This window comes from Strigops habroptila, chromosome 10 (assembly GCF_004027225.2).
Source record: "Strigops habroptila isolate Jane chromosome 10, bStrHab1.2.pri, whole genome shotgun sequence".
Classification (NCBI taxonomy): Eukaryota; Metazoa; Chordata; class Aves; order Psittaciformes; family Psittacidae; genus Strigops; species Strigops habroptila.
Window position 1 is genome coordinate 23,579,418 of NC_046359.1, and position 16,973 is coordinate 23,596,390.

General features: G+C 50.8%; 1 protein-coding gene across 4 annotated transcripts; it reads left to right on the forward strand.

Moving 5' to 3' along the window:
- Positions 1-16,801, forward strand: ABCC10 (ATP binding cassette subfamily C member 10). Of its 4 annotated transcripts, XM_030499762.1 has the most exons (22): positions 1-287; positions 703-899; positions 1,848-3,216; positions 4,481-4,708; positions 4,906-5,062; positions 5,768-5,907; positions 6,381-6,460; positions 6,607-6,778; positions 7,640-7,738; positions 7,957-8,146; positions 8,522-8,599; positions 8,987-9,178; positions 9,608-9,743; positions 10,131-10,326; positions 11,116-11,459; positions 11,618-11,787; positions 12,097-12,257; positions 12,673-12,926; positions 13,251-13,396; positions 13,878-13,975; positions 14,171-14,283; positions 16,287-16,801. In XM_030499762.1, exons 2-22 carry the CDS (start codon positions 739-741, stop codon positions 16,420-16,422), a joined length of 4,620 nt encoding a protein of 1,539 aa, XP_030355622.1. In that variant the 5' UTR covers positions 1-287; positions 703-738; the 3' UTR covers positions 16,423-16,801. The 4 variants fall into 4 exon arrangements, 2 of the variants coding, with proteins under 2 accessions (XP_030355622.1, XP_030355623.1); XR_003993525.1 differs by lacking the exon at positions 13,251-13,396; XR_003993526.1 differs by lacking the exon at positions 12,673-12,926.
- The last annotated feature ends 172 nt before the right edge of the window (positions 16,802-16,973 follow it).

A 16,973-nucleotide genomic window follows, 5' to 3' on the forward strand; every position in this document is an offset into this window, starting at 1 on the left:
GGGGGGGGGGGTGAGGGTAACGGTGGCGTTGCGCGTCGCCCCGGTGGGACGGGCCGGGGGGGTCCCGGGGGTCCTGCGCCGAGCTCGTGCCCCTCAGCCGGCCCCGCGCTGGGGATGGGCCCATCCGGCGCGACCGGCAGCCGGTGTAAAGCCGAGGCCTTCCCGGGTGTGCTCCAGCTTCAGCACCGAGGAGGGAGCCCTGGTGGTGCCCCTCCACTGGGAAGCCTGGAGGTACCGCCTGGTCTTCTGGATGGGCACCAGCATCCTCCACAGCGACCTGGAGGGTGGTCAGTGTTACACGCTCTCTTCGAAGATGGAAATAAAATGGATAGATTAAGCAGCTCAAAGTGTTTTTCAGAGTGATCAATAGAAAGGCGAATGCTTCCTGATTTTAGTTTCCAAAGGATAAACTGGCCATGGGAAAAAAATCAGCCTGGAAATAAGCAGAAAGCTTCAAATTCCCAGAGCACTGGGGTCCAGAGTGACTTATGGAGGACAGATAACATTGTTTAGTTAACGATGGAGCTTGATCATTTTGTAGATGAGTAGATGTTAAGACAGCAAGTGCATGGCAGCAGGGCCTGGGCTGTGTGATCCAGGAAGTTGCTTCTATCCCTGCATTCATTCCTTATCACAGTCCACCTTGGGCTGGGGCTGTACCTTTTTATGGTACCTCATGCTGTTCTTTCTTTTCTACCCTAGGAGCTCCCGTCTCTCAGATTGAATTCCCAGTAAAGGATGGAGAACATCCTGGCTGGTTTGTGTGGGACCAGCCCGGAAGACCCACTCCCTGCGTGGGTTCATGGCAGCGTTGGCCATTGCTTTAATCAGCTGACGTTAAATGTGGTTCCTCATGCGGTCCTTGCAGTGGTCAGTGCCTGCTTCCTTGGCGCTCCAAGGTATGACAACTGACTTGTCTCACTCTAGATTATTATGCAGGACTGGAGGTGGGGTGGAAAGGCTGGAAATTTGCTCTCCCTGTAATGTGCTTAATACGTAGTTAGAGAAGGGCACAATATTATAAAGTTATTATGTTTGTCAGCATCCGTTCTAATTCAGAGTATGCTATACAACTCTGGACCCTCCGGAAAGGAATCCAGAAAAAATGAAGAGAGTAGCAAGCATAAAATCACTATAGTGATTTTAGTGAGAAAATAATTCAGAAGAATTTCAGTGAATGGGGATTGGGGGGAACTGGGAGTCTTCTGGGAGAGGATATAAATCCAAGGTGGCATGGAAGATGTAAATAAAGTAATAAGGGGTTGAGAGAAGCCAAAAATTGTTTTTCTGTTTACCCTCTTCTGAAATTCATAAACATGGCAATGTTCAAATGAAAATAAATCGAGTGATAACGAAATATTTTGTTGGGCTATAGATTATGGACTTTACATACACAGCATCACTGAAACCAACAGTGACAAAAGTAATGCTTCTAGACAAAATATCACGAAGACAAGAGAAATCAAGAATCACAGGTGTGACAGAGAATTTGATCACCTGGAATTTGTGTTAAAGAAGTTAAATATAACTTTGTTGTTAATCCTCAAGGTCTGCAGTCTGATTCGACCACGAAATATCACAGTTTGCAAACAAATTTCTGTATAGAAATGCTATTATTTGGTAGCACCTGAATCTCTGGTATTGATCAGGTACTGGGCAATATTGGCCTGATGTAGTTGAGCAATGCCTACATTCTGAAAAAGCTACAAATCGAAGGAGGTGAATCCAGGACTTTAAGTAGCAGTGAATGGATAAAGACAGTAAAAGGAGAGGAAGAAAGGAGAGTACTGACTGAGAGGTGATGGAATTTCAACTGTAAATTTTTTCTCTGCTCTTTCCTCCTCAAGAATCGGCTCTGGAGTGCCTTGCAGGCCAGGCTGGGGATGCAGAATTGGTGCCTCCTTAGTGCTCGCTGGCCTATTCCTTGCTGATACCATCCCAGCCACCATTTCTCAGCAGGAGCTGGGCCCTGTGTACCTGGAAGTGCTGGCCAATGGCACTGCTGCCCTGACATGGCTCACACACAGTCTCGCTCTTCTCACACTCTGCAAGTCCATTCACAGCTTTACCAGAGGCCCTGTGGCCCTGGCACTCCTCACTCTTCTACCCATACCTTCCTTCATCATCACGCTGGTGTGGTACTACCAAAGTGGGACAGCTTGGTCACCTGCCCACCCTGCTGCCTCCTCCAGGTTCGCCATTCTCTGTCTTCAGCTGGCCTCTCTGCTTGTGTATGTGATAGCCTACCTCTTTCCCACTGCTGGCAGGCAAGACTTCCTCTCCATCAATAACCCCTGGCAAGAAGGCCAGCTCATCTCAGAGCCAGGGATCCCAGTGCCTGATCAGCAGAGAGTGTCAGAAGATGGTGAGAGCTGGCTCTCGCGCTTCTTTTATGTTTGGATGAACCCTCTTATGAAACGTGGCTATCAGTGGAAGCTGAACCAACCACAGGATGTCTATGCACTTCCTCGCCAGCTGCAGGCTGCCAGAGTCTGTGAGCAGTTCTACTCTTGCTGGCAGAAGAAGGCAGCTCTGCACCAAGTAGAAGAGGAGACGGTATCTCTTACTAGCTCAATCATTGCTGAAGGCGATGGGAATAGCGATACCCCAGAGAGTTTGCACCGTGGCCAGGAGAACGTGCAACTCTTCTCAGTCCTTCATGCAGCCTTTGGGCTTCGTTTTTACTCCCTTGGACTTCTTAAGCTGGCTGGCAACCTGCTGGGTTTCTCGGGTCCTCTGCTTCTGAACCTGCTGGTGAACTTCATGGAGTCACGGCAGGAGCCTCTGAGCCATGGGGTGCTCTATGCCCTCGGGCTCTTTGCTGGCTCCTTCCTGGGTGCTCTTTTGCGGAACCAGTTCAGCTATGAGGTGAACAAGGTGACACTGATGGTGCGGGCTGCCGTCATCTCCGCCATCTACCGCAAGGCTCTGCGTGTCAGCAGCACCAGCGTTATGCGCTTCACAGTGGGGGAAATTGTCAACTTCATGAGCACGGACACCAGTAGGGTGGTCAACTTCTGCCTCAGCTTGCACGAGGTGTGGAGCCTGCCTTTCCAGTTTGCCATTACCCTCTACCTCCTCTACCAGCAAGTGGGGGTAGCCTTTCTGGGAGGCTTGGCCCTGGCGCTGCTGCTTGTGCCCCTCAACAAGGTCATAGCTAACTACATCCTGATGAACAACAAGGAGATGCTGAAACACAAGGACACACGGGTCAAGGTGAGGGGGAACTGGTGACTCTGGGGCACTAATTCTTTCAGGATTTTATCTCTGAGTTTGTTGCTGTATTTTCTCCCTGTTTATCCCTAGAACGCTGGCTTTTTGGCTGCTTGTGATGATCCAAAGCTGTTGGGGAAAAATGCTAGAGAGGGCACATGCACACAGACACTTGGTTCAAAAGTATTTCAGAGTGATGCAGTTTCATCACCCACAAGATAGTGAACCTCTAATGCTTGTCTTGTTTCCTGGGCTAATACAAGTTCCCTTGCAGGTTTCTTTTCTGCATGTAGTACTTAAGGTAGGTGTCCTGATTGCTTCCTCTAGAGATGCTTCCATCTAGGATTGCTCTAGTAATGCCATCAGTGGTGAGGTGGCTTGCAGTCTGGACAAAGGCAATGATCATGGGCATAGTGGTTTTATACTGCTCCAAGCTTAGCACCCTCAGTCATCTTTTCCACTGCTTTTTGCATATTTGCAGTGCCATGTCCTTGCCACATCAAACATTTGATTCCCACCTTTTAGCCTTGAATCTCTAATGTGAGGGGACAGCATCTTCACTCGCCATTTCCATCATGGTTTGAAACATGAAACATAACTCCATGTCAGAACTGTTGTGAGCTTTAAAAATATTTATTTTCCTAACAGGAGGTGTATCTAGTTGTATAGGGTAAGCTGGACTTTCTTCAGCTATGCAAGAGTGGTTTGCTGAGTGAAGTCTCTCTTGTTAGCTTAGTTCCAGTTGAGTACAGATGTATGATAGCTTGCTCTGCACAAGCTGACCTGAGAGCAGGGATTAGAGGACAGTGTACTGCAGGGACACCTGAGCTGCAGGATGTGAGCCAGCCAGGCTCTGGATACAGGCTAGCTGTGTCATGGCAGCACCAGGCCTGAGGGTCAGGTGTTATCTCAAGGTGCTATCAGGTCAGTGGAGGTAAATGGCATCCAGGCTGGAGATATTAATTCCACACATCCCTTCACCAATGTTTCACATCCTTAAGTTGTGAAGTAGAGTAATATTTTGCCTTTTCCTGAGCCATACACAGCACAGGTGGTTGAGGAGGCTGGTGGAATGAGTAAGAGTGAAGTTCCCAGTAGCTGCCACTTGAGTTTATGTCTTTGATAGCAATAAATGGTTCCCAGTATCTCTAACTTGGCCCTTAGCAGGAGTCAACTGCCAACCTGGCCCAAGCCCAGATGCCTAGCTGACGTTTGGTGCGTTAGGCAGCCAGTGATTGTTCTATGAGCTTTTTGTCTTTGCCTGCAGCTAATGGCGGAGTTCCTATGTGGCATTCGTGTGATCAAGTTTTATGCCTGGGAGAAGCACTTCAGCACCAGGATAAATGCCTGCCGGGACAAAGAGCTGCAGAAGCTACGAGCCATGAAGTACTTGGATGCTGTGTGTGTGTATCTGTGGGCAGCACTGCCTGTTGTAGTCTCCATTACGATCTTCATCACCTATGTCCTCTTGGGTCACCAGCTCACTGCCACAAAGGTGAGTAGGTAGTAGGGAGAGCTCCAGTCTTGGCTCATGCAGAGCACAACCTACAGTGGGGCTGCTGTCTCTGGGAAATAAACCCAGCCTGTATCTCCCCACAGCTCTTCAGGTTCTCACTGGTGAAGCTGTTCGCAGAATACAAGAGGCAAGGGAGGTACTGCCTCCAGCTCATGGCTGTTTCCTTACCCATGCAGGTGTTCACAGCATTGGCCCTTGTTGGGATGCTTATTCTTCCCCTCAACAGCTTCCCGTGGGTGTTGAATGGGACCTTGGAAGCTAAAGTTTCCCTGGATCGAATTCAGCGTTTCCTTGAACTTGCAGACCAAGAACTGGAAGCTTATTATGCCCTAGGTAATGGCAGACGATGCTGCTGGGCTTGGTACCCTGGGCAGGGGACACTTCGAACAGGGAGCTGAGGTGTGAGGCCCGGGGCAGTACTGGAGGGCAGCTGGCTGTCACCCCCATCATTCAAGACATTCAGTTGTCAGAGGCAGAGTGAAGGCACTTCAGTTATGTGGAAAATGGGAGACAAGGCTGTAGCATTCCACTTTACCAACAGTAGTTGGTTGCTTGTCCCTACAAAACGCTATTGCTAGTGTCCATTTAGAAGAAGCTACTCCTTCCTCTGTCCAAAGCTCTTCTGAAAATGAAGCCATCAACAGCCTTGGCTTTGCCTGGCAGAAGGGGTTGCATGCATGCCCCTCTCCTGAGCCATTCCTGCTCCCTCTTTCTCCTTCCTTGCCTTTTGCCAGCTCCCTGCCATTCTTTTACCTTCAACAAATTATCCTTACTGTGTCTCTGTGACAGCCAGCAGGTCACCATGTGTGTCTGGCGGGAGCTGGAGACAGGAGAGTTGGAGGAAGGGGAGGTATAAGTTTAAGGGCAGGTCAGCAGGCAAGCATCTCGTTCTGTGCTTAGATCAAGGGCATCATGGCAGTGCCCTGTCTGTAGCCTCACCCATTTGGGAACAAAGCTGATAGTATCTGTGATGCCAGGTGCCTTTAATTTTCTGGTCTTCTCACAGTAGTGCAATGCTGTGCTGCTTTTCTCTTGCAGATAGCCCTTCAGGTACTGCTACTGCCATGGATATGCAATGTGCATCCTTCTCATGGGTGCCAATTGAGGAGGAAAGCACCAGGCAGCCCTTATCCACAGGCAGTCTGCAACTGCACATTGAGAACCTGTCAGTGAGAAAGGTGAGCAAGGCTGCAGGAGGTAACAGAGAAGAATGGCACTAGAGAAGCCAAATAATGGAGCAGGGGTGGCATGTTTTTGTGTTTTCCTGGTCTTATGAGCTGTGCATCAAAATCTTCTCTTGGTCAAGAGACACAGGGCACATATGACATCTCTCAGAGCTGAAGGGTGCTGGAGGAGATCCAGGCATAGCTTACAGACAGCTCCCTCTGCTTTCCAGCACTGCTGAAGGAGAGGACTGGGCAGGGAGCGCAACTGGGCTCCAGAGTTAACACTGCTTGCAGACTTGTGTCCTGCTGTATATCAGGAATCTGTTTTACCCAACAACTGCACCCAGCTCTGCTGCTGAACCTGTGAGAGAATCCTAGTTTGAAACAGCAGTCGGCTTTCTTACAGGCTACAAGCGGCTCAGGAAACCTGGACAAGCCACCCTGTAGTAGCACATCACATTGCTCCTTTTCATTTCCCTTTGCAGGGAATGCTCCTGGGGGTTGTTGGGAAGGTTGGCTCTGGGAAAAGCTCTCTGCTTGCAGCCATCACTGGAGAACTCATTAAGTAAGTAGCCTATAGACTGCTCCCTGATTGGTCCCTCCATGCCACAGCAGGCAGGGACTCTCTAGTGTTATCCCTATTTGTAGGCCATTTTGATCTGCTTTGTTCTCCTTTGTTGCCCTTTCCACCCACTTCTGGTGTACTTGCAGACAAGGTGGACGAGTGTATGTTAGTGACCTGGAGCAAGGATTTGGTTTGGCCACACAGGAGCCTTGGATACAGTTTACCACTGTCCGTGAGAACATTCTTTTTGGGCGGGAATATGATGCAAGGCTGTATGAGGAGGTGGTGGAGGCCTGTGCCCTTTCAGACGACCTGAACGTGAGTGCCTAAACTGTAAACCTGCCTGGGCCTTCTTGATCAACTTTTGCATCCAGCCTTGAGCCTCACTGGGAGCAGTCCTCATTCTTTGAGACTACAGACTGCTTTTCCAGTGTCCCAATCACACAGCAATGCTCTGATTAACAATCCCAGACCATACCCAGCCCCACAATTCCTTAAGGCGTGAAGTTACTTCTGGTAGCACTTTTGGATGGTTTCTTCTACTGCTGAGCCGAAAGCTCTTAATCTGGGGAAAGGAGATGTTCTTGCAGTGCTGATGGCAGCTGGGCTTTTCAGGCAGAGCCTATCAGTAGCTAATGCTTTTTTGGAACAGAAGGAACTTCCCTGGGATCTGGAAGGGCTGAGTCTGTGGTTCTTTCAGTAATTCATGTATTCTAGGTTTGAGGCTTATGGCTGTATTAGTCAGTAAATGTGGCTGTTACATATGGCAGGAAGCTAGCCTTCTCCTCCCAGTTTTAACCTGATGCCTGATTTTCTGACATGCCAAGCACTAGGAGCTCCTGTTTTCTTTGGCAGGAGCTATGAATACTCTGTAAAGGCAAGATACATACTTTGTATTTTTAATTATTTATTTCAGAGTTATTTTAGACTAGAAGTTGCTCTCAGTAGATAGTTCAGATGTGGCCACCCTATTCTGGAGTGTAAGAGAGTTCAGTTGTATAAATGCCAAGTTTGCCAGTTGTCTGCAGAACCAGTGTTTAGACTGTTGCATTGTTTAATTTTGGTAAGGTGTCACCCTAAGGAATTACTGCCAGAGGCAGGGGAGGTACCCCAGTGTTCTGGCTCTGGGTCCCCAGATATTTCCTGTCCCTTCTAAGTGGATTTTCTTGAATGTTTCAGATTTTACCAGCAGGTGACCAGACAGAGGTGGGCGAAAATGGTGTGACACTCAGTGGGGGACAGAAAGCTCGAATAGCCCTTGCCAGAGCTGTTTACCAGGTAAATAGCAAAGGAGTCATGCTGTGGCAGATTGTGCCTAGCGCTAAGTCAGATGTAAAGAAGCTGGAAGTACCCGGCTGTACAGCGTGCTCTGGCAGCATGTCTTAAACCACATCGTGCTGGCCTAAATGTGCTGGTGGTTCACCACACAGCGGCATTTGCACTTTTCATTACAGCAGGGCCTGCAGCTGTATCCTTGTCTTTTTTCTCCCTCTCAGGAGAAAGAGTTTTACCTCCTTGATGATCCCCTGGCTGCTGTTGATGCAGAGGTGGCCGACCATCTTATGCAGAAATGCATTCTTGGAGTTCTCAAACACAAGACCAGGATCCTTTGCACCCACAGGACGGAGTTTCTGGAGAAGGCTGATGCCTTGTTGTTGATAGACAACGGCAGGATAGTTAAGACAGGTACACTGGCTGTCCTCTCAGGCATTCATTTGTGCCTGCATGCCAGTCTTGGAGTGGCTTGAGCAAAGATGGACATAAGGGAGTAGGATTAACTAGTGGGAATCCAGTGATAAAGAGCTTGAGGACTCTGCTTGTGGGCGAAGATGGGGTGGAAGGGAATGTGCAGATGCACAGATAGGGCAACCCTTGACCTGGGGAGCTAAGGCAGAAGGCCATAGCAGGTTGTATGGAGCAGGGCCTTCAAGGGTGCAGGTACTGTGAGAGAAAATAGGAAATGTTATGAGAGAACAAAACTGGGCCACTTCATAGCAAGAGGCAGTGAGTAACTGACAGCTGTTTCTCACAGACTGAAGATTTGCATGTCTCTCTTTGCAGGTACACCAGCTGGTATCCTGCCACTTGTGGAATTCTTCCCCAAGTTCAAGAATAGGGACAAGAGGCAGAAGGATAAAGGTCTGTATGTGGCGAGTTTGAGGGGGACTGGGCCAGCACAGCTCAGCTAACCGCCCAGACAGAACCTGTACCTGATAGCTGCTGGCTTTAGAGCAGATCTCCCACCACCTTGCTCTGCTGTGGCAGCGCTGGTCTGTGGGTAGTGTGTGCACAGAGGTGGGGAAGCCCTTGTATTGTTGGGTATTGGTCTGGAGCACTGTTTGAATCTTATTCCACTTGTGGCCTGGCTTTGAAGGTCTGCCAGGATTGGTGCATCTGTCTTGAAAGAGGAAAGAGGAGGGAAGAAAAGTCTCCCTCATAGCCTAGACTTGCTCTGTTCACAGCAAGGAGCAGCTGCAGGAGGAACTTATGTTGCACTGACCTTTGCTTTTACCTCCGTTCCCACAGCCCCCGAGGAACAGTGCCAAGAAGAGGCTGCAGAGACAGAGGCAGAAGAAACAACCCCAAACAATCATCTAATCCACAAGGAGGAAGAGAAGAAAGAAGGGGCAGTAGCTTTTCATGTTTACAAGGCATATTGGCTGGCAGTGGGCAGCTGCTTGGCATTATCCATCCTCTTCTCGCTGTTCCTGATGCAAGGTGAGGCAGTGGCCCAGAGGACGTCTCTCTTTAGACATTCCTTGCCTCTCAGTCCCTGGTTGTGTGGAGTCCAGGGAAGAAAAGAGGCCAGGGTTTAATTGCTCTCCCTGCAGCAGGAAGACTCCTTTTCTCTTCCCCAGGCTGATGTATCATAGTTGGGAGACGGCACATGTGGGAATAGGATCTGGCGTCTCACTGCTGCAGTTGTGTGTCTGCTTCTCTAGCTATGCCCTGTTGCTGCTGCAGCTCAAGGCTGTTCCCTTGCTCCCGCTTTACTACTAACAGTGGAGAATGAAGGCAGGGGAAAACTAGACTGGGCAGTGAGGCAATAACAAAAGTTGTCCAGCAGCTTCCCCTCCAGCTTTTCTGCTTCATATTTGCTGATTGGAAGGTTGAATCCCTCTTTATGTAGTCTGTCTTTCTCTGTAGCATCCAGAAATATTTCAGATTGGTGGCTCTCACACTGGATCTCCAGCATATCCCAGACAGCAAATACTTCTGTGATGGTCTGCTCAGCTTCCCCACCTTCCCCAGAGTTGCTTCTCTTCTCCGTTGTTGGGCTTGTGTAAGTGAATCTGGTCAGGAGATGCCAATGGGAACACATGCCCAATTTTGCCTTTAAGTGCGTTTCCTGTGAAGATCCTTGTTGAGAGCAGGGATAAACTGACCACCCCTCTGCAGGGGATCTGAGTGGCTGCTTTTACAAAGAGAATCGAAATCTCTGACCTGATGCGGTGCCCAAAGGGCTTCTGCCTGGGGCTGATGGAAGACTGCTAGCTGCGTAGTAATCAAAGTGTTTGTCGCAGCAAACCAAAAGGGTGTCACAGGAATGTGAGGTTGAAGTATCCTGGTTTCCCCTTCAGTATGCTCCTAGTTTCTCATGCCCTGTCTGTGAGTTTACTGTCATGGGGATCCTTAGCAGATTCCTAATCTTCTTGCTTCTGTGTTCCAGCTCCCCCATTCAAGCTCTGGACACCACCCCAGCCCCTTCCAATGGCTCACTGGATGTGAATTTTTACCTGATAGTTTATGGGAGCATTGCAGGAGCCAACTCCCTCTTCACCATTCTTCGGGCCTTCCTCTTTGCTTGTGGCACTATCCATGCTGCCACTGTCATTCATAACCGACTGCTCCAGAGGGCTCTAAAGGTAATGGTCAAAAAGTCCAGGGCAGGCTGAGGCTCCTGCAAGTAAGTCACTCTGCCTTGACATTCTTCTCCTAGTTGGGAGTAAGGGTTTGAGAGGTGGATTAGGGTTTCTGCTGATATTAGCTGACTATGTTCAAAAAGGGCTGCACCACAGCCAGCACAAGGGGCCAATGAGCTGGGGTTCTGAATTTGTCCCGTAAGTCTTGTTCCATTCCATGGTGGTGGGGCTTATGACTGCCACCTGCATTTGTTCATTCATTAGGCTTAGATATATAGCAAGATGAGCGCCAATTGAATCCAAGTAGCTTTTGCAGGATCATGAGCTCACGTTCAGATGACATTGGAAGGAATCATTAAGCAAGATTTAGGGCTGATGCTGGCACGTGCCAGTTAACTTGCTTTAGTATTTGGGCATCCTTGGGTTCTTGGGCTAGAGTTAGAATTCGAGGTTTGGAAGATACGAATAGAGGCTTGGATTAGAGGGTTGTCTCACTGGCTGCTCGCGGGCCAGTATAGGATCTGAGTGACTGCTATCTTGGTAGCTGTCTGCCATTCACCGCAGAAGGGCTCCTTCCTTTTACCATATAAACAACATGAGTTACTTGGCTGCAAGTGGATGCTGGCTCTGGAATCTGAGATTTCTCCTTCAGCCAAGGAAAGGAAGGGGTCTGTGGTGACCACCCCTTTGTGGCCTTATCTGCTGCCCTTAGTGCTGACCTCCTGGCACTGTTCTGTAGCTGGCTCTCACTGCAGCTGACTGGTTCTTACTTTTTGGTTCCCTTGTTGCCAGGCCACAGTTACCTTCTTTGACACCACACCAACAGGCCGGATCCTGAACCGCTTCTCCTCAGACCTGTACAGTGTGGATGACAGCCTGCCGTTTATCCTCAACATCTTCCTGGCCAACATGTATGGGCTTTTGGGCATGCTGGTGATAATCACCTGTGGCCTCCCTTGGATTGGTCTGATCTTACTCCCTCTGGCTGCGCTCTACTTCTCTATCCAGCGCTATTACCGGCGCACGTCCCGGGAGCTCAAACGCCTTTATAGCATCACCCTGTCTCCTATTTACACTCACTTCTCGGAGACCCTCTCAGGACTGAGCAGTATCAGAGCCATGAGGGCAACACAGAGGTGAGTAGAAAAAAGAGCACCCAGAGAGCCAGAGCTGTGGCATTATATATCAAGACCTTTCTGATGTGGGGCTAGTTATAGGGTAGCAGGAATGCCTTTGGTCTGGGGCAGCAGGAACAGAGTTTGAGTAGTGTGAACCTCTGTTGTGTACCTGCCAGGTTTGAGTTGGAGAATCAGCTGCGCCTGGAGCAGAACCAGCACTGTCTCTTCGCCAGCAACACAGCGATGCAGTGGCTGGACATCCGCTTGCAGATGATTGGAGTTGCTGTGGTTACTGCTATTGCAGGAATTGCCATCATCCAGCACCAGAAGCAACTGGGAAATCCGGGTAGGCTGCCAGGGATTGTTCTGTGACCACTCCTAGGCTGTGGCCCAGGGGTTCCTCTTCTCCTAGCCCAGAGTTGCATATCTTTCTGCATGGGGTTTGCAGGGTAAGATCCAGAGCCCCTGCTCCCTGTCCCTCTGCAAGTAACCCACAGTGTAGTGCTTCAGCTCCGATTCCTCCTCCTGTGTGTCCCCATCCTCAAGTGGGATCCCAGACTCCAGAGTGCTGATTTCTTTGTTTTCTTTGTTCTGCCACCAAGATCCAGCTCCTTCCCTGCCAATATCATTCTTGCTTATGCTTTTTTCCTTGCAGGACTTGTGGGTCTGGCACTCTCATATGCCCTGTCTGTCACAAACCTGCTCTCAGGCCTCATTTCCAGCTTCACTCTGACAGAGACCATGATGGTGAGTGTGGAGCGGACTGAGGAATACAGCACAGACATCCCCATGGAGCCCCAGGATAAACTCATCCAGGTAGAAGCTCAAATACGTTCTCTAGAACTGGCCCATCTTCTGGCTCTGTGCCCTGCACTTGCTTCCTGGGGAGATTGCAGGGTTCCAGTTAATAAGTGGAGATCCCTCATCCTTAGAAACCACCTTGATCGCTCATCCTTTACCAGTACATCTCCTGGGGGAGATGAATCTCTGGCAGGAGTTGGTGAAGGTTGGAATGATGGGAAAGGGTAGGAGAGCACAACGGGTGCTGGGTCCAAGCTGTGAGAGAAAAACAAGCCTAGGAGGGAACTGGAATTGGAGCTGTGCTGTGCTTTGGGTCTGCTCAGAAGCCAACCAACCATCCGAAGGGATGAATGAGGCTTGGCCTGTGGGGAGGTAAGGCTGAAGATGATAGTGGGTCACATACCCTGTCTCACTTGGGCATCCCTCTTAGGTTGCTGCCGACTGGCCAAGTCGGGGGCTTGTGGAGTTCCGGCAAGTAGTCCTGGCATACCGAGCGGGCTTGCCTAATGCGCTTGATGGTGTGAGCTTCACCATTTACCCTGGAGAGAAGGTGGGGATTGTGGGTCGCACAGGATCTGGAAAATCCACCCTTTTCTTGGCCCTTTTCCGCATGCTGGAGCTGAAATCAGGCCAGATTCTCCTGGATGGTGTCAACAGCAAGCTGGTGGGCTTGGACGAGCTGAGGTATGGAGGGCTGAGCAGAGTGGAGGGTAGCTGGCGGGGCCTGGAGACTAAGAGCTGTCAGTGGTTGGGTACCAAAGGGAAAAGCGAGGAGCAAAGGACTTACTGTCATGGCACCCTTTTGTCTGATTGTGGCAGTTTCTTATGAGTTGCTCCGTTGTTTCTGAACAGCTGTGTAGAGAAACCAGGCTGAGTATGTTACCTATGTCTCTGTGCCATTAAGACACACAGCAAGCAAAGACACCCCACCTCAGGAAGGAAAAATTACAGGCCTTTGCTTTTCTGTGGAACCCACCCCATGAGCCCTCAGCTCTCATTTGCTTGCAGATCTAGGCTGGCCATCATCCCCCAGGATCCGTTTTTGTTCAGTGGCTCAATCCGAGAGAACCTGGACCCCCAGGGAAAATGGGCAGATGCTGAGCTCCGTGAGGTGCTAGAGCAGTGCCACCTGTGGGATGCTGTTACTCAGATGGGTGAGTCTGAACCCGTGAGAAGCAGCTGGTGAGCCCTGATACTGGGACAGAGGAGAAGGCCTCAGCTCTGTCAGATAGATGAGGAAAAGGGCCAGGTGAATGCGTGAGGGAATTGGTTAGGTTTCCTGGTCCCACAAGGACCAGGGTGGGAACAGGTCAGTGGGAATTAGTGGCATTCCCTGAGGTTTAGTGGCAAGGGACTGGCAGATGGTGGATTGGGTGGCAGGATCTTGCTAATGAGACTTGGCCCCAGTAGATGTTACAGCAGAGCCTGAGAGATAAGCCAGCCCCTAGTTCTAGGGGAGTGTGGCATCTCTATGCCACATGTTGCTTGCATCCAGCATAAAGGCTTTGGTTCCCAAACCATGGGCTTGAGCAGGATTGGGATATTGACTGCTACTGGGAAAACCCCAGGCTAGGGGAGCTGTTTGGGGCCCTGCGCAGAGCCTGGTGGTGTGACTGCTGAGCTTGACCCCTACAGGTGGATTGGACAGCGAGCTGGGAGAGAGGGGAAAGTGTCTGTCTGTGGGCCAGAGGCAGCTGGTGTGTCTGGCGAGAGCCCTCCTGGCGCAGGCCAAGGTGAGTACCCTGCCTTCCTGGAGCAAGGGGGAAGAGGAGTGAGCTGCTTATGGCTGTGTGGGAGCAGCAGAGTGCTCCAGAGTTGGGGTGTGATAGCAACAGAGTTACTGGGCTACCTTCTGGGCTGTCTCTAGGGAGGGATTGGGGTGTCCCCTGGGGCAATTGGGAGCTCCCATTACTCTCTGTCCCTGGCAGGTGCTGTGCATCGATGAGGCCACAGCCAGCGTGGATCAGAAGACAGACCAGCTGCTGCAGCAGACCATCCGCCAGCGCTTTGCTGACAAAACTGTTCTGACGATCGCTCACAGGTACAGAGGAAGCAGCACTCTGAGCCTAAATTCATCCCACCACTCACAGGGAGAGGTGGGGCTATTCCTAGCATGGCTGGGCCTTGAGCTGAGCTGGGAGGTCTCTGTGAGGCTTTTCAAGTGCAAAAGGTGGCACCTTGCCGGCTTGCCTTTCTTGCTTTATTTGCCCCGGGTGCTGGAACAACTGGATGTGGAAATGTTGTACCCAGCAACTGGGGAACAGCAAAGGGCAAAACACTGCATTGTATGGCAGATGGCTCTTCCTGAGCACTGCCTCTTGGGACTGGGGAGTGAATCGGATCTTGTGGTTCTGGCAGTTCAGAACAAGGACTAGGACAGCAAACTATCCTGTGGAAAGGAGCAGTGCGGAGACCGGGGAGGAGCAGGTGTCTCTGGCTCAGTAGAGGGCACTGCAGGACAGCCGTCGCCAAGGGCTGCAGCCAGCTCCTGGGCGGGCAGAACGCTGGATGTCTTGTTTTCGGAAACCCAGCCAAGACAGAGCAACAATGCTTGCCCCGCAGATGAGAGATTTAGTGTTAGAATAGAGAGAATAGCTGGTTGCAGGCGGAGGGAGGAGGGCAAAACATGAATACTGTGGATACTGGGAAGGGATGGGTTAGCATTAGGTAGTGCTATCTGCCCAGGGTGCTCTTACTCTTGCCAGGTGGAGAAGAGTTTGGAGGAGGGTTATGCAGTTGTATGGAGGGTGCTTTCAAAACACAAAGGTTACCACAAAAATAAAAATCAAATGAGCAGGTGGCAGGGGCTAGTGTCCTGCTGTACAGAACTGGGAGTGATGGGTAACAGACAGGGTGGGCTGGGCCTGGAAAGTGAATCGGGTGGATCTTGTTAAATACATCAGATAGGATGGAAGCAGGAGGGGTGTGTATGTGGTTCCTACACTAGGGATATTATCCATAAATAGAGTAGAAAGGTAAGATCACCGTGGGCTGAGGTGTGTGTTTGGGTTGGGTGGGGGAACACCACCTCCGATGGAGGAGTAACTAGAGAGGAGAACCAGCAGAAGAAGGAGTGGCAGAAGGTGAGGCAGCAAGACTGGATCGAAGATGGCCCCGGCCCCTCTTGCACTGGGTTGAGGGGAGATGGGCGAGAGCAGTAAGGAAGGAGCGGTGGTAATGGGGTTGTTTGGTACCCGTGGTTCTTCCATGCTGTTCAGCTGTGGGAAAACCATTAATTGGATGGTTAGGTGGAAATCTAGGATGGGAAATGAGTATTTGTCCCTTGCCCCTCCACGTCACTTCCAGTGCTGCAGCCTGGCACTCTTTCAAGGATGAATGTGTAACCAAAGTCCTGAACTCTGTAATACTTTTTACCTGCTCAAGTTGTGTACAGTGTCTTCCCTGTGACTTGCAGATTTGTAGGGCTGTAGTTTTGCACTGAACAGGACATGACTGTGCAAAGGCATTCCTGCTGCCCTGTCTTCCCTCCCCAGGGCCAGAGATTGCTGCCCTGTTGGCAGTTTGGGCAGAACAGGGCGCACACGTGGTGTGGGTGCGGTGGTTGTCACTCTGGCAACCATAAATCCACTGGTGGTGGCAGTGTAAGCAGAGATGCCAGATAGCTGGGGAGTGGCAACTGATGCACAAGTCCACTTCTGCAGGCTCAGGAGGTGGCAGGTGAGGAAACGTAGGGGCAAACAAAACTCAATGACTCTCCTGTGGGAATAGAGACATCTTGTGCAACCCTAGAATTGGGCAGGCCCTGTGCTTTCCCTCTGCAGAGCTTCCCTCTGCGCTCCTGGTGGCCTGCCATGCCCAGCAACTGGAAGGCATTGCTGTGCTCTCCTAAGAGGTGGTGCATTTCAGCAGCGTGCAGAGGCTCTCTGAGAGCTGGACTGCAGTGTGCCCCTGAGTGCAAAGGGAAATGGTCCACAGATCCTGACGTTGGGAATGTCTTGGGACACCCCTTGGCAGCAGGGGAAGCAGTATCCAGGGTTTCTCCTCAGATACACCAATGTGTATCCTGGTGTTTGCTGTCTGCAGGTTGAACACCATCCTGGACTCAGACCGTGTGCTGGTGATGCAGGCTGGGAGAGTGGCAGAGCTGGATTCACCCACCCGCCTAAGCCAGAAAGACGGCTCCTTGTTCCAGCGCCTCCTTCACAGTGAGCAGCAGTGACCTCCCTCCTGGGCTGAGCCCAGGCAGCCCTCCTGGCTCTGTGCCTGGCTTTCCTGTCACTTCAGATATCAGCCCTGTCACTGCAGGGCCAGGAGCTCCTGAGATGAGGGAAGGGGTTATTCCTGCCTGCAGGCAGTGATCGTGTGTCCTCAGGGACAGGAGCATGGCACTGCAGCCTTTCCTTTAGTAGGGAAGATGGGACCTTGTGTTTAGGGCCATGCAAGCCTGGCTGTTGGGATACTGCTCCCCTCCAAGGCTCCCCTTTGAGATTACAGAGGGATTTTCTGCTCACTGAACAATCAGTGACTCCTAGTCTGAGACTTAGTCTCACATGTGCAGTTTAAAATAAAAGTGGAAACATCTTTGTGAAGCTCTGTTACTCAGGTCCCTGTCCTCTTTCCCCCCTCCAGACTTCCTTGTGACATACAGCAGTAGTGCCCTCTCTGCACAAAGACAACCCTACCTGCTCCCTACTTTCAGAGGACACTGACCATTCTAAGCCCAGAAGGTTGCACACAGGGACCTTGCTGCTCTTCCTCCACTTTACAGTG

Coding starts and splice junctions, on each gene's coding strand:
- ABCC10 (XM_030499762.1), top strand. CDS start 739: ATGGAGAACATCCTGGCTGGTTTGTGTGGGACCAGCCCGGAAGACCCA. Junction 7,739..7,956: donor TTGCCAGAGCTGTTTACCAG/GTAAATAGCAAA, acceptor TCTCCCTCTCAG/GAGAAAGAGTTTTACCTCCT. Junction 8,147..8,521: donor CGGCAGGATAGTTAAGACAG/GTACACTGGCTG, acceptor CTCTCTTTGCAG/GTACACCAGCTGGTATCCTG.